Here is a 16945-nt window from a genome sequence, read left to right as displayed (position 1 = left end):
AAGCTTCCCCCGTTGAATGTTTGCATGACACTATTTTTTTTCTCCTCAGGTTGGGCTGAGCCAACCCAGTCGACATGGTATCCTGGGAGACATCCTCGGGCCACCGATCTCAATGCCCTTACCAAGAACCCAGCTATAGATTGGGTAAGTGAGGTCGCTTTCAGATGCTGGGCTCCCCCTCTGCTCCATGGCTGATCCACAGGCTGCTAGGCTTAAGATAGCCTCCCACAACATTCAGGGTCTTAATTCCCCCATCAAACGGAGAAAAGCCCTCGATTACTACAAATCCCTGAAACTAGATATAATTCTGCTTCAGGAAACCCACTTTCCTATCCGGTATAGTCCCAAGTACCTACATGCCCATTTCCCTCAGTTTTTTTTAGCCAACGCGGAATCCAAGACCAAGGGGGTGGCCATTTTGATGGCCAAAACATGCAAATTCAATAAGAGTTTTGAAAAAGCGGATCCGGAGGGCAGATTTTTACTTGTAAAGGGCACTGTGGGGGACCAACTTTACTCCTTGGTCTCCTACTATGCCCCGAACACGGGTCAGGCCAAATTCTTCGAATCCATGCTACGTACCTTAGCACCTCTTTTAGAGGGGACGGTTATTGTCGGAGGAGACTCTAACGTCGCCTTTGATCAAGGACTTGATAAATCCTCCCCCTCACGTCCCCGCTTAACCAGGCCCACAAAGGCAAGCTTACGGATTGCCAAATTGCTACACGCTCATGGGCTATCCGATGTCTGGCGGGAATTAAACCCCACAAAGAGAGACTACACTCACTTCTCAGCGCCTCACCAATCATATGCACGCATAGACCACATACTTGTCCCCTCCTCGCTCCTTCCCAGGATGCTCAAAGCCTCCATCACTGACACAGTGATCTCAGATCACTCACTTGTAATTGTGACGGCCCTGGGGGGCTCGAGTGGGAGACATCCTAGGCATTGGAGGTTAAATGAATCCCTCCTTTCGGAGCCATCACGAGTAATAGATCTCGACAAAGCATTGAAGGAATATTTTTCTATTAATGCGACTCCTGATGTCTCCCCCGAGACCCTGTGGGCGGCGCACAAAGCTTACATTAGGGGAAAATTCATGCAATTGGGTTCTCAAATAAAACGGGAAAGGCAATCAACCATCCTGAAGCTAGAAGAGGAATACTCTAAACTCAGAGCTCTTCACAAAAAGGACCCCCTCCGTACCCCCACGGCCATACTAGACAGGACTCGCTTAGAACTAAATCTCGCCCTCACCACGAAAGCTGAAAAATCAGTTAGGTGGGCTGGCCACAAATTTTACTCACAGGCGGATAAAATAGGCACTCTCCTGGCCAATAGACTCTCCCCTAGAACCAAGCTGAGCACCCTCCCTCGGATCAGAAGCGCGGGACTCCCGCCCACGTCTAATCCGGTCACAGTTCTGAATGCCTTTCAGAAATTCTACACCTCTCTCTACAGTAGCTCCCCACCCCCCAAAGATAACCTCCTCCCAAAGTTTTTGGAGGGTCTGCCCATCCCGGCCTTATCGGACGTTCACAAACAAGTTATGGAAGCCCCCTTCCAGACAGAGGAGATACTGGAAGTCATCAAGACTCTTAAAAAAAGCTCCGCCCCTGGTCCCGACGGCCTTTCGATCCCTTACTATAAAGCCTTTGCCAACACACTAGCTCCCTACCTGGCCAATCTCGGTAACCATAAAGCTAATGGAGACCCCCTGGATCCCCACCTTAACACGGCGTATATCACGGTCATCCCCAAACCTGGCAAGAACTTGGAAGATGTCAGCAACTACAGACCGATTTCCCTTATTAATAATGATCTCAAAATTCTTACGAAAGTTATGGCCAATAGGTTAGCCTCCTTTATTGGACGCTATGTCCACAAGGATCAAGTTGGTTTTATTCGCGGCAGACAGGGACCTGATCAAATTCGGAGGGCGATCGATATTATCTCCATTTTGCAGTCTAATTGGGAAGGGGGATCCGGACAATCTGGCTTCCTCCTTTCCTTAGATATTCAAAAGGCTTTCGACTCGGTCTCATGGCAGTACATCTTCCAGCTCTTTGACAGGTGGGGATTTGGGGCTCGCTTCCTTGGCTTATTACAGGCCTTATACTCCCAGCCGAGGGCCCAAATTCGAATGCAGGGATACCTTTCCGAGCCAATTCCCATCACCAGGGGGACCAGACAGGGGTGCCCCCTATCCCCCCTCATATTTGCAATAGCCATTGAAACACTGGCGATCGCAGTCCGCCACAATATAGACATTAGAGGTGTCCAATGCGGTAGTCAAACGCACAAATGTGGACTCTTTGCGGACGACATACTGTTGTTCCTCACTTCCCCCCTCACAACCCTACCCAACTTATCCCGGGTATTGGACGACTTTGCCAAGGTCTCAGGCTTGAGGGTTAATTACTCCAAGTCTGTGGCGTTGAATGTTTCTCTCCCCACTCACCAAGTCCTCTCACTCAAACAATCCTTTCCGTTCCAATGGAGTGACACTGCCATCCAATACTTGGGTATCTCCCTCACACCTAAAATAGAGATGCTATATGCCCACAATTACCCCAAATTATACAGACAGCTGGAAACTGACCTCTCCTCATGGTCTAAACATGAATTATCCTGGCTTGGCCGGATTAACTCCATAAAAATGACCCTTCTCCCCAAAATCCTTTACTACTTTCGAGCCCTGCCAATACCAGTTCGGAAGGACCACCTTTGCTCTCTGCAAAGCAAAATACTGAAATATATTTGGGGTAATAAGGGATACCGTCTACCGCAAAACACGCTCTTCCTGCATAGACGCAGAGGGGGGCTGGGTCTGCCTAACCTCCACAAATACTACCTTGCAGCTCGCCTAGCCCAACTCTCCTCGATCTACTCCAAATATGAGAAACCGGACTGGCAGTCCATAGAACGCTGTGCGGTACCCTCCTATACACTAGATTTTTTATTATGGTGCCCGCCCAAAGCCAGGCCGCCCATCATGTCCCCATCCCTCTCTCACTCCTGTGCCCTATGGGACGGCCTTCGCAAAGAGCCTTCCCTAGTCTCCACTATAAGACCCCTTGCTCACATGTTCCGTAATCATGACTTTCCCCCCGGTCTGAACATTGAGGCCTTCAGATGGTGGTTGGACAAGGGACTATACCGGATAGGTCACTTTTTTAATTCCAGGGGTCCGATTTCCCTAGCTTATTGTATTGAACACTTAGAGCTACCAAACACAGAGAGGTTCCGCTTCCAACAAATATCTCACTACTTGAACTCGCTTTGGAAAAACAAACCCCTTCCTCCTCCCTTTACTGAATATGAAGCCTGGTGTGGTGGAGTCGGGGAGCAGAGGGGTGGTATTTCAGTGATCTACACGGCTCTCACTTCCCCAACGGGTAAATCCCCTTATATGACGGCTTGGGAATCCGATCTCCAGACCTCTGGTAGTCTCGAATCCTGGCAGCTGGCCTTAGCCAGATCCTTTCGTGGGATCCAGAACACCTCACTAATGGAGGCTAGCATCAAATTGATAACCAGGTGGTACCTCACTCCAGTAAGGCTAGCCAGAATCTATCCCACGGCTAATCCCTTATGTTTCAGGGGGTGCCAACTTCGTGGCTCCATGATCCACATCTGGTGGGAATGCCCTAGACTCCGTTCGTTCTGGACTAAAATCTTCAACTTGATTTACTTAGTCACAGGCTGCCGGGTTTCGAGAACTCCAGAGGTTGCGTTACTCAACACCCCGATTCCTTTGATGTCTGGTAACATTCAGAAACTAACTTATTTTATTCTATTAGGAGCCAAAATTGCGATTGCCTCCGCATGGAAGCAACCCAAACCCTCCTTCCTCGCAGTTAAGAGGAAGATATCGTGGATAATGTCCCAAGAAAAACTATCAGGTATTCTGTCAGACACCACACCTAAATTCCGAAAGGTGTGGGACCCTTGGGCCCGTTACATGGGAATCTCTCTGCTGCCGGGGGTACCCCCAGGCCCTCCCCTAGGAACCAGACCTCACCCCTAAAGCACCCATTCTTACATTGAATGCGAAACATTCCCTCGCTATATCCTTCCACCCTTTCAGGACATAGCTTACCTTCCCCGACCCCTCTGTTCTCCTCTTCTCCTCCTTTCTTCTCTTCTCTGTCCTTCTAGTCGTTCTAAGATTCTGGTTTGCTCAACAGAGCTGTAATTGACAGGTTCACCATACAGTCCAATTTAATGTTGCGGTACCCACTGCAGACGATCCTCCGACTGTTTCTCCCCTCTGCGAGGGAGGGGCCTGGGAGGACACTCCCTCATCCTGGCACAGCAAGTTCCCTATTAGGGGTGTCGGGATGGGGGCTCCTGGGAGTTACCCTAATAGTTCGACCTGGTGGGCTCTCCCGGGGGGGACACCCTCCGCTTACCTCTTATTAATGTAGCCCCTCGATAAGGAAGGGCTTGCCGACTGTACACTCCTGATATTGTCTGTTTTTCACTAATGTCTCATGTTTTCTTTACTTACATTGTGACAGCAGGCCCTCCCTGCTGCTGCTAGTTTGTGTACTGTTTTACGTATGTAAGTGCCTTTAATATAAAATAAAACATTTTGAAAGTAAAAATCTTAAAATTGGCTTTTGAAATGATGCCTAGATGTTAAAGCTTTTAGTTATTGGATTTACATCTACTTTAAGAAACAGAAAATGTGCAGAATAAATTAAAATAGTGGTAGGTGCCACACCAGTATTGCTCCCATACATATGAGGAAATGTAATCAGCATTAAACAGTCCCTATAATTACATCATTATTGCTTTTCACAGGCTCGGTATAGAAGCTAGTAACACAAGGCTTTAAAATCCTGAAAACAGGGAAATAAAACCATTTACTGTATGCCTGCCTCATTGATGAAAACACTTCTATTACTTTCAATCAGGCAAATGACTTCTTTTTTATTGTGTCTCTTGAAGTTTGCAGACTCTGCTGTTTTAGGTCAAAATGACCTTCAGAATTTTTCTCCTTATTATTATTTCACGGAAGGTTTGATGAACAATAATAAAACTAAACAGCAGCAATTCCTAAATGCAGCTCCTCACATCTTCCCGATAACAACAAGCAAATCTCCTGCATACAAAGTAACACGGAATGGTCCTCAGCTGGTCTGCTTATCAGCCGGACAAGCTCAGATCTCCGTTTTTAATCCACATCCTGCTATTGTGAACACTGATATTCTATCTGTTATCTGGGTAAGTGAAATTAAAAAAGAAAATAGTTTAAGATGTTGGTGTTCATGTAGAACAGTTAGTAAAACCAAAGGCAGAAAGCAACCACAGTCTGTGCTGTTGGAGGCAACTATGGGAGATTGCCCTATTAATTAAGCTAAAGGTGTCCAGAAAGTATACCTGTATAAAATAGGTTCTGCCTCTTGTACCGGTCATACATAGGTATTAAGAGTCCATTCCACACACATATCTAATATACCAAAATTCCAAATCAGCACACAAATCTAGCCAATCAACATCCGCCTGGAAGAAAATCACCTGGCTTTTAGGAAAAAACTCAAGACCTTCCTCTTTTAGCAGATGATCAAAGCTCGCCACAGCGCCTAGAGGCGATTCAGTTCGCATTGTGCGCTATACAAGTATTTCATTCATTCATTCATTCAAGAATGGAAGTACAGTAGTATTAAGTAGTAGAAAGGCCTACACTCCAAAGATGCAGTAAATCTGGTATTTATTTTAAGTGTTACTAAACCCAGGACCCTGCATTTACTATATTTGGTCTCCCGCCGTACACAGAACATGGAAATGCAATCATTTTAGTAAATATAAACTGCTAAATACCTTTTCCCATCAGCAGTATATAGCAGTCCTGTGACTTCTATCAGTGTCTCCATTTGGCCCTACTTCTCCTGTAGGCCACAGAACAAGAGGGCACTGTATTCACCTAACTCTGATTTCACTCCCCGATCCAGGAGCTGAAGGGATCCTGAATTTAATGTTGGGATCCACCCCGCTGCCTGAATGGCAGCTGGCTCAACATTTCAGTGAGCCTCGGAGAGCCTGAGCCAGCTGCTCCCACCCACCGGACAGCCCAGCACTTAATTGAACGATAGAGGGGCAGAGCACAGAGAAGGAGACCAACTCTCTTCTAATCTACCCCATCAAATCATTCTCTGCAGCTATTACCTTTTGTACCACCACCCCCTCCCTTTAGAATGTAAGCTCTATGAGCAGGGCCCTCCTGTACCTTTTATATTGTACTGTAATTGTGTTGTCTCCCCTATACATTGTAAAGCGCTGCGTAAACTGTTGGTGCTATATAAATCGATAATAATAATAATAATCAACTCTAGTCACCAAATCTCTACTAACTGAAGACTGTGAGTGATTAGCTGTCCTTGATTGCTCAGTTACCAGTCTTAGCTCTTGTACACACGGTCGGACATTCCGACGGAAAATGTCCGATCGGACCGTGTTGTCGGATAATCCGACTGTGTGTGGGCTCCATCGGACTATTTCCGTCGGAATATCCGATGGAAAAGGTTTTAGAGCTGGGCTATAAAACTTTCTGGCAGCATGATCCGATCGGACTTTGTCCGATTGTGTGTAGAGAATTCCGAATGGACAAAGTGCCACACATGCTCAGATCAAATTCCTAGACCAAAGCTATTGGCTACTAGCCTGAACGTAGCCCCGTCATAACGAAATAACGTCATCACGTTATGTACAATCGGATTTTCCGTCAACTTTGTCCGACCGTGTGCATGCAACACAAGTTTCGGACAAAATCCGTCGGACAAAATCCGACGGATTTTGTTGTCGGAATGTCCGATCATGTGTACAAGGACTTAGAGGCAGTGGGGGACAGATGCAGCACTGGATCAATGCTGCATCCACCTGGATGAGTATGTAAGTTTTTTTTTTTTAATACCCCATATTTCTCTTAAAGTGCAAAAAATTTACTGGATTTGTGATAAATTCAATGCTGTCCTGCGTCCTCTGAACATATAGTTAGTTGGGTTTAAAAAAGTCCAATTAATTTAGTCAATAAAAAAAAAGATATTGAAAAACTCCAAATAGAGAACCATATAACCACAGCTCATCAAGAGGGAGACCTCTAAATCATGGTAAAAAAAAAATTTCTACCAGGGAAACTTCCTGATCCGGTAAGACAATCAAACATCCCCCTAGTGATTATCTTGGGCTATGGAATGATTCATCTTTATGTTGTAGAAATCTAAGACCCCTTTCACACCACACCGCCCATAGCGTGGGCGGTAAAATGCCGCTATTTTTAGGATTTGCGGTGCATTTCGGCAGCTAGCGGCGGGTAAAAGCGCAGAGAAAGGGTTAAAACCGCAGGCAATACGCCGCAATAGCGGTGTTTTGCCGGCGATATTACAGCGCTGCAACATTAAATTTCAATGGGGAGCAGCGGTGGAGGAGCAGTAAACACACCGCTCCTTCTCCGCTCCAAAGAAGCTGCTGGCAGGACTTTTCCCTGACGTCCTGCCAGCACACCAAACAATGGTGCAGCTTTTTTAGGGCAGCTTGCAGGCGCTATTTCTAACGCTATAGCGCCTGCAAAACGCCCTGGTGTGAAAGGGGTCTTAGAGTGGCAGTGGTTGATTATTTTGGAAAAAAAAAAAACACCCCCCTAGCATTTCTAACTGTGGCTATTTTGAGTAAGGGCAGATGATTCATGTAACATTTACTGCCTGGAATCCATCTGCTCTAAACTTAGGCTTGGCGGCAGGAGGGTGTGCTTAGCTGACAAAGACCCCTGCTAAAGACTTCTGGGCTGTATGACATCATTTGGCTAGGCCTGGAAACCAGAAAGCAACTGAAGAAATGTAAAACAAAAAATAAATAAATAAAAAATAAAATAAAAACACGTAAATATAATATACTTTCCTATCTATTTACTAATGTTAACAGCATAAGATAAAAATAGTCAGTGTCAATTAAGAAAGTAAAGTTCTCCTTAAAGAGGTAAGTGCAATTCTGCCAGGTCAACAGGTATTTTGAAGGTTCTTTAAAACACTGGGAAACGTGCATGTATTACAGAGATGTAATGCACAGATGCATCTAAAAAGAATATCATCAAAAAGTTAATTTATTTCAGTAATTATATTAAAAAAGTGAAACTCATGTATTATATAGATTCATTACACACAGAGTGATATATTACAAGCATATCGTTCTTTTAATTCTGATGAATATTGCCTACAGCTAGTGAAAACCCAAAATTCAGTATCTCACAAAAATAGAATGTAGAGCAATGAAAAAAAGGATTTTTAATACAGAAATGTTGGCTTACTGAAAAGTATGTGCGTGTACAGTATAGTATACACTTAATACTTGATCGGGCTCCTTTTCCATAAATTACTGCATCAATGTGGCATGGCATGGAGGCAATCGACATGTGGCACTCCTGGGTGGAAGCCCAGGGTGCAGGTTGATAGCAACCTTCATCTGCATTGTTGGGTCTGGTGTATCTCATCTTCCTCTTGGCAATACCCCACAGATTCTCTATGGGGTTTAGGTCAGGTGAGTTTGCTGGTCAATCAAGCACAGTGATACCATGTTCATTAAACCGGGTATTGGTACGTTTGGCAGTGTGGGCAGGTGCCAAGTCCTGCTGGAAAATGAAATCAGCATCTCCATAGAGCTGGTCAGCAGAGAGAAGCATGAAGTGCTTTCGAATTTCCTGGTAGAGGGCTGTGCTGACTTTGGACTTAATAAAACCCCGTGAACCAACACCAGAAGATGACATGGCTCCCCAAATCATGACGCACTGTGGAAACTTCACACTGGACTTCATGCAACTTGGATTCTTTGCCTCTTCACTCTTCCTCCAGACTTTGGGACCTCAATTTCCAAATGAAAGGCAAAATTTACTTTCATGTAAAAAAGACTTTGGACCTCTAAGCAACAGTCCAGGATTGCGGCAGTTGCAGCTCATGTTCTGGATACGTCTGTGTGTGGTGGCTCTTGAAGCACTGACACCAGCCGTAGCCCACTCCTTGTGAATCTCCCCCAAATTCTTGAATGGCCTTTGCTTCACAATCCTCTCAAGGTTGCAGTTATCCCTGTTACTTGTGCACCTTTTTCTACCACACTTTTTTCTTCCAGCTTTAGATGACCTTTTGTGGGTTACCCTCCTTGTGGAGGGTGTCAATGACTGTCTTCTGGACAACTGTCAAATCAGCAGTCCCCATGATTGTGTAGCCTACTCAATCAGACTGAGAGACAATTTAAAGGCTCAGGAAACCTTTACAGTTGTTTTGAGTTATTTAGCCGAATATATATATATATATATATAGCATAATCTACTATATTGAACTTTTTTCACAATATTCTAATTTTCTGAGATACTGAATTTAGGATTTTTACTAGCTGTAAGCCATAATCATCAAAATTAAAAGAAAAAAAAATGCTTGAAATATATCATTCAGTGTGTAATGAATCTATATACCATATTTATCGGCATATAACACCGTGTTATACGCCGATCCTCCACCGATTGTGAGCCTCCAAGGGCTTTCGGACGTTCTCGGCAGCTTTCGGCCATTCTCAACGGTTTTCAGGGGCCAAAGCGGCCGAGAAAGGCTGAAAGCCGCCGAGAATGGCCAAGAGCTACCAAGCGCCGTCGAGATACACAGGACATCCGGCTCTGTATGTCGGTGGTGCCATTTTTAAACACCAAAGCCGAAAATGACACTTACAAGGCTGCATATGACACTGACAAGACTGCATCACAAGGCTGCATAACAAGGGTGCAGATGGACACTGATAAGGCTGCATTGATGGGCATTTAAATGTATTTTTTTTCCTTAAACTTCCCTCCTAAATGTTTTTTTCCTTAAAATTCCCTCCTAAATTTGGGGTGAGTGTTATACGCTGGCGCGTGTTATACGCCAATAAATACGGTAATATACAAGTTTCACTTTTTGAATTGAATTACTGAAATAAAGTAACTTTATTAATGGTATTCTAATTTTTTGAGATGCCCCTGTTTATGTTTTTATGTATTTTTTAATCTGTCATTGGCTATGGCAATGCTATTTAATGTTACATCTGTCCAATAAATGGCCACATCTATGCCACCATTTACCAGTGCAAAACTATTGGTACTTACGAAAGAGAAATCTTCAGCATTTCGACAAAGCAGCTTGGGGAAAATGGCCTGTCTCTGAAACAGATCTTCCTGCTCAAAGATGTTCCCATACATGAACCCATTCATCATGGTGGAATGGGCATGGATGTCAATGTAGAAATCCAGGCTAGTTTTCTGTTGGAAAAAAAATAAAAAAATAAACAGTTACTATTTTTTCGTAACTCTAGTCACATAGCTTTGTGAAATGTTTTTTCTTGCAATCATGGTATGTAGCTATATCTAGTAACACAAAGTAATAGCGTAAAGTAGTTTTAATGAATTTTGAATAGTCAGAATAAAGGAAGGATCCAACATGCCTTTGTAGCTCTGGTCCTAGGTGCCTGGGCCTGAAGCTTAGAGCACTACTAATATGTAAATTGTATGATCTTCTAAATCAGACACCCAGTACAATTTCTTGTTGTCCACTAATATACAGGCATACCCCACTTTTAAGTATGCCTTGGGGATTATTTACTAAAGCTGGAAAGTGCAAAATCAGGCTCCCTTCTGCATAGAAACCAATGAGCTTCCAGGTTTTATTACCAAAGCTTAAGTGAACAAGCTGGTGTTAGAAGCTCATTGGTTTCTATGCAGAAGTGAGCCTGATTTTACACTTTCCAGATTTAGTAAATAATCTCCAATGTGTACTTAAAAGTGGGGTATGCCTGTATTGTTTGGTATTTTTTATTTGTTTTCTTCAAAACAGAAAAGGCACTTGAAAGTTATTTCAAAAGGGCCAACATTGGTAAGTTGTGCTCCTAAATGACAATGAATTGTTGCACCAAAGAAAAAGTAAAGAAAAGAAGGAAATGTAGGAATGTTTTAAGGACATTAACTACTTCAATACACACTTACACCCCCTTCCTGCCCAAGCCAATTTTCAGCTTTCAGCGCTGTCGCTGTTTAATTGACAATTGCGCGGTCATGCTACATTGTACCGAAACAGAATTTTTATCATTTTGTTCCCACAAATAGACCTTTCTTTTGGTGGTATTTGATCACCTCTGTGTTTTTTTCTTTTTAGCAAAACAAATAAAAAAAAACCTAAAGTAAAAAAAAAAAAAAAAAAAAAATTCTTTTGTTTCTGTTATTAAATTTTGTAAATAAGTACGTTTTTTCCTTCACTGATAGGCACTGATACTGATAAGGCAGCACCAATGAGGTGGCACTGATGGGCACTGCCAGGCACTGCCGGTGGGCACTGATAGCCAGCACTGATGGGCACTGGTAGGCAGCACTGGTGGGTGGCACTGATATGCATCACTGATGGGCATTGATAGGCGGCACTGATGGACACTCATGGGTGGCACTGGTGGGCACTGATAGGCGACACTGATGGGCACTGAAAGGCTGCACTGATGGGTACTTATGGGTGGCACTGATAGGCGGCACTGATAGGCAGCACTGCTGGGCACTTATACGTGGCACTGATATGTGGCACTGGTAGATGGCATTGATAGGCATCACTGTTGGCACTGGCAGGCATTGGGGATGGGCACCGACTGGCAGCTACTTGGGCACTGATTGGCACTCCATCAGAGGCTCTTTACTGAGCTTGGTTTAGCCCTGTGACAGACTGACACACCACACAACCAATTGCCGCGATGCACGCCCCCACGGGCATGCGAGAGCGGTCATTCTGGGGGGCCATCACATAGAATGAGAGCCGCGCCGCCCAGCCGTCATTTGATGGCCGGCAGGCAGGAAGCCGTTAAACAATGATATTTGTCAGTGCATTTCACTGGGCAACAAATATAAAAGAACACAAGTTAAACCTGAGTGACTAAAAATAAAGGTAAATGGTTGTTTTTGCATTAAAGATATTGTATGTTCCTGGATAGAAAATTGGTTTCAAGGACGTGATCAGAGTAGTGATTCATGGTATATTATCTGAAAGGTCTTGTGTTGTGAGTGTTGTGCCCCAGGGCTCTGTCCCGGGACCAATTCTGTTCAACAATTTCATAAATGATATAAAGCGGTTGGCATAAATAGTTCAATCTCAGTGTTTGTTAATGATACAAAGCTAAGCCGAGCAATAACTTCACAAAATTAAATAGCAACTTTATAAGAAGACCTTGATATAATAGTGGGGTGGGCAGCTATATGGTATATTGGCTTAATGCTGAAAAATTTAATGAATTTGTGAGCTGAAAATATGCAAGAAAGTTACTCCTGAGGGGTAGAACCTCTGGGGAAATCCAGGATGGAAAAGGATCGGGGGTCCTAGTAGATCACAGACTCAGCCATAGCATGCTCACCCAAAGCAAACAAGGTTAGCAGACTATTTGCACACATTAAAACATTTATATACTCAAGAGGTAAAACTATAATTCTTTCACTTTACAAAACTCTGGTTTGGCCACATCTTGAGTATGCAGATACGATTTGGTCACTGATTCTCAGGAAGGATGTCCTTGAACTGGAGAGAATCCAGAGAGAAAGCAACAAAACTAATCAGGCCGCGTACACACGCGCGGACTGTTTGCCCAACCTTGTTCGTCAAACAGTTTCGGCAAACAGTCCGCTCAAAATTTGCATGAGCGGACTTGCCCACACACGAGCGGACTGTTTCAGCAAACTGTTTGGCAAACAGTTCGCTCAACTTTTGAAATGAACGGACTCGCCCACGTAAGGAGGAGGCAAATCCGCCCATTTCGAGCGCGTGTACAGGTAGGCGGGGCCCGCGAAGGAGACGTCGCGGGCTCCGCCGCCTGGAATGGGCTTAAAGGGGAACCCCAACGCCGAAAAAAATCGGCGTGGGGGTTCCCCCAAAGTCCACACCAGACCCTTGTCCGAGCACGCTACCCGGCCGGCCAGGAAAGGGGGGCGAGCGAGCGCGCGCCCCCTCCTGAGCCGTACCAGGCCGCGTGCCCTCAACATGGGGGGGTGCCTTGGGGAAGGGGGGGGCCACGTGGCCCCCCCACCCCAAAGCACCTTGTCCCCATGTTGATGAGGACAAGGGCCTCTTACCGACAACCCTGGCCGTTGGTTGTCGGGGTCTGCGGGCGGGGGGCTTATCGGAATCCGGGAGCCCCCTTTAAGAAGGGGGCCCCTGGATACCGGCCCCCCACCCTATGTGAATGAGTATGGGGTACAATGTACCCCTACCCATTCACCTGTGAAATAAAGTACAAAAAAAAACACAACACAGGGAAAAAATATTTTATTGCACAGCTCCGGGGGTCTTCCGTCTTCGGGGGTCTTCTCGCCGGACTCCTCCGCTATCTGTGTGTAGCTCTTTTACTAGCGGAGGAGTCCGGCTTTCTTCCTCCCCGCCGCCGGCCTCTTCTCCCGACTTCGGGGGTCTTGTCCCCCTCTTCGGTTCTTCTGCCGGGCCACCGCGCCTTCTTGTAGCTCTTTTACAGGCGGTGGCCCGGTCTTCTGTCGCCGCTGCCTTCCGTTCTTCTGTCGCCGCCTTCGGTTCTTCTGCCGGGCCACCGCGCCTTCTTGTAGCTCTTTTACAGGCGGTGGCCCGGTCTTCTGTCGCCGCTGTCGTTGCCGCCGCCGCCGCCGCCGCCTTCCGTTCTTGTTCTTCTTCTTGTTCTTCTTCTTCTTCTCCTGGAGATGTTGACTCGACGAGCTCTCCGGCCGGAATGCCAGGGACACGCTCCGCTGCCACTTATATAGTGACAATGGGGCGGTGTCACATGGTATATGTCACATGGGTTGGTCACATGGTGACCCCGCCCCCTTACGATGTCATAGTCCCCATGTGACATCAACCCATGTGACCAACCCATGTGACATATACCATGTGACACCGCCCCATTGTCACTATATAAGTGACCGCACAGCGCGGCTCTGGCATTCCGGCCGGAGAGCTCGTCGAGTCAACATCTCCAGGAGAAGAAGAAGAAGAACAAGAAGAAGAACAAGAACGGAAGGCGGCGGCGGCGGCGGCGGCGGCGGCGGCGACAGCGGCGACAGAAGACCGGGCCACCGCCTGTAAAAGAGCTACAAGAAGGCGCGGTGGCCCGGCAGAAGAACCGAAGGCGGCGACAGAAGAACGGATGGCAGCGGCGACAGAAGACCGGGCCACCGCCTGTAAAAGAGCTACAAGAAGGCGCGGTGGCCCGGCAGAAGAACCGAAGAGGGGGACAAGACCCCCGAAGTCGGGAGAAGAGGCCGGCGGCGGGGAGGAAGAAAGCCGGACTCCTCCGCTAGTAAAAGAGCTACACACAGATAGCGGAGGAGTCCGGCGAGAAGACCCCCGAAGACAGAAGACCCCCGGAGCTGTGCAATAAAATATTTTTTCCCTGTGTTGTGTTTTTTTTTGTACTTTATTTCACAGGTGAATGGGTAGGGGTACATTGTACCCCATACTCATTCACATAGGGTGGGGGGCCGGTATCCGGGGGCCCCCTTCTTAAAGGGGGCTCCCGGATTCCGATAAGCCCCCCGCCCGCAGACCCCGACAACCAACGGCCAGGGTTGTCGGGAAGAAGCCCTTGTCCTCATCAACATGGGGACAAGGTGCTTTGGGGTGGGGGGGCCGCGCGGCCCCCCCCTTCCCCAAGGCACCCCCCCCATGTTGAGGGCACGCGGCCTGGTACGGCTCAGGAGGGGGGGCGCGCTCGCTCGCCCCCCTTTCCTGGCCGGCCGGGTAGCGTGCTCGGACAAGGGTCTGGTGTGGACTTTGGGGGAACCCCCACGCCGATTTTTTTCGCCGTTGGGGTTCCCCTTTAAGCCCATTCCAGGCGGCGGAGCCCGCGACATCTCCTTCGCGGGCCCCGCCTACCTGTACACGCGCTCGAAATGGGCGGACTTTCCGAGCGGGAACAGTCCGCTCATTTCGAAAGTACAGCGGACAGGCCCACACACGGGCGGACTGTTCGCTCAAACACAGTTTCAGCGGACAGTTTTTCGGAATTTCCGAAAGACTTTGTCCGTCCAACTGTCCGCTGAAACTGTCCGCTGAAAGCCTACACACGGGCGGACTGTCCGCCCAAACACTGTTCAGCGGACAAGGTTGGGCGAACAGTCCGCCCGTGTGTACGCGGCCTAAGGGGGTTAGAGGACCTCAGTTATGAGAAATGACTACAAAAATGAGTTCCTGTGACAGGTCCCCGGTTCTATTAACCCCGTAGCACTGGAAGATTACAGCTGCAGGTGTATGGGAGGCTGGCAGAGGACAGAAAATGTAAACTATGACAGCCGGTACAAGCAGAAGGGACACTAATGCTGTGTACACACCGTCAGAATTTCCCATGGAAACAGTCCGATGGGAGCTTTTCATCGGATTTTCCGACCGTGTGTATGCCCATCGGCCTGTTCTTAATTTCTCAGACGGAAAACCTTTCTATCGGATTTTTCGATCGTGTGTATGCAATTCCGACATGCAAAATTCCAACGTACTTTTATAGTGCCGTTGAACGTGTCGCGGTGTTATTGACCAGAATTTGGTGTGGCCGTGTGTTGGCAAGATGGTTTAAGCAAAATTCCGTTGGAATTCCGACGGGAAAACCATCAGAGCTTTTTCCGACGAGCATTCCGATCGTGTGTACGCAACATAAGGAATAAATATTAGCACCGTCCCTTGTGCTGACATTGTTTAAAAAAAAGTTTTAGCAAAACCTAGGATTTCAAGTGGACCTTTCAGTAAGTTTTCCATGATTAATTTCCTGACATAATATACAACAAACATGCCTATACTTACCTGCTCTGTGCAATGCTTTTGCACAGAACAGCCCTGATCCTCTTCATCTGGGGACCCCTGCCAGCACTCCAAACCTGTCGGGTGCCCCCACAGAAAGTTGCTTTTCCTAGGGGCACCCGTGGCTGCTGCATCCATTGACACAGATAGCAGGACGTGGTCCCGCCCCCTGCATCACAGCTTTTGCTTGACAAGCAAGGCCGGTGCTACCACTAGGCGAACTAGGACTCTGCCTAGGGCGCACTACCACCTAGGGTGCAGCCACGGCCTCTATCCCGGGGAAGCTCCAGGCAGGTGTAAGCGCGGTTCTCCTCTCCTGATTGCTTGCCCACCCATTCAGTGCTGGGCTAGTTGTCCCGGGAACACATCTCATGCGTGCCGCCAATCCCCCGATGTGTCCCACTGAGCACCGCATTGTCACATCTCCTCACACAGTAACTGCGCCACACCTGGGACTCCTTTACTCCAGCCTGTCCCTCTGGTGCGTCCTGTGTCTGTGTGAGTACAGCAGAGAGGGTGGGGCTCAGTGGAGATCATGTTTGCATTGAGAGGTGCAGTGGCTTTTAGCTGACCTCGCGGCCAGCGGGGACACCAAGGAGTGGCTGGATGGCGGGACTCCTATGCTATACTGCCCTGGTGTCATGGGTGATGAAGCCATGAAGAAGTAAAGAGGGGGATGGATCCTCCAATCTACATTGAGCTGTGTGTGTGTGGGGGGGGGGGGGAGATGGAGGGAGGGAGAGGCGGGGGAGTAGTGCAGGAAGTATAGGTCAGGTAGGTCAGTGTATGTGTCAGTGTATATGTTAGGTAGGTCAGTGTATGGGTCAGATGGGTCAGTGTATGTGTCAGTGTATGGGTCATGTAGATCAGTGTAATGGTCAGGTAAGTCAGTGTTGGGGTCAGGTAGGTCAGTGTAATGGCCAGGAAGGTCAGTGTATTGGTCAGGTAGATCACAAGTGTTACAAGGGCAGGGAAAATGGGGTGGAGTCAGGGGTGGAGCCAAGGGGGCAGCAAAATTAGGTTTCGCCTAATTAACATGAGCCCTGTTGACATGAATGGGAGCCATTGCTATCAATCAGTCCAGTGAGGAGGGGGACAGCTTGTGCACATCACTGGATCAGATTGGGCCCAGGTAAGAACAA

At 47.2% G+C, this 16945-nt stretch overlaps 1 protein-coding gene across 3 annotated transcripts in view; it reads right to left on the bottom strand.

Moving 5' to 3' along the window:
- Window positions 1–16945, bottom strand: part of AGBL4 (AGBL carboxypeptidase 4) — a 2901779-nt gene that overhangs the window by 251801 nt on the left and 2633033 nt on the right. For all 3 annotated transcript variants that reach the window (XM_077450277.1, XM_077450278.1, XM_077450279.1), the window contains exon 10: window positions 10133–10285. In XM_077450277.1, coding sequence (XP_077306403.1) covers window positions 10133–10285 — 153 coding nt within the window. The remainder of the gene's footprint in view (window positions 1–10132; window positions 10286–16945) is intronic.

Source organism: Lithobates pipiens, unplaced genomic scaffold (genome assembly GCF_037356315.1).
Source record: "Lithobates pipiens isolate NorthernLeopardFrog02 unplaced genomic scaffold, aLitPip1_a1.2 Scaffold_23, whole genome shotgun sequence".
Lineage (NCBI taxonomy): Eukaryota > Metazoa > Chordata > Amphibia > Anura > Ranidae > Lithobates > Lithobates pipiens.
Note: the sequence above shows the minus strand (reverse complement) of the source record. Positions and strands in the feature narration are given on the sequence as shown.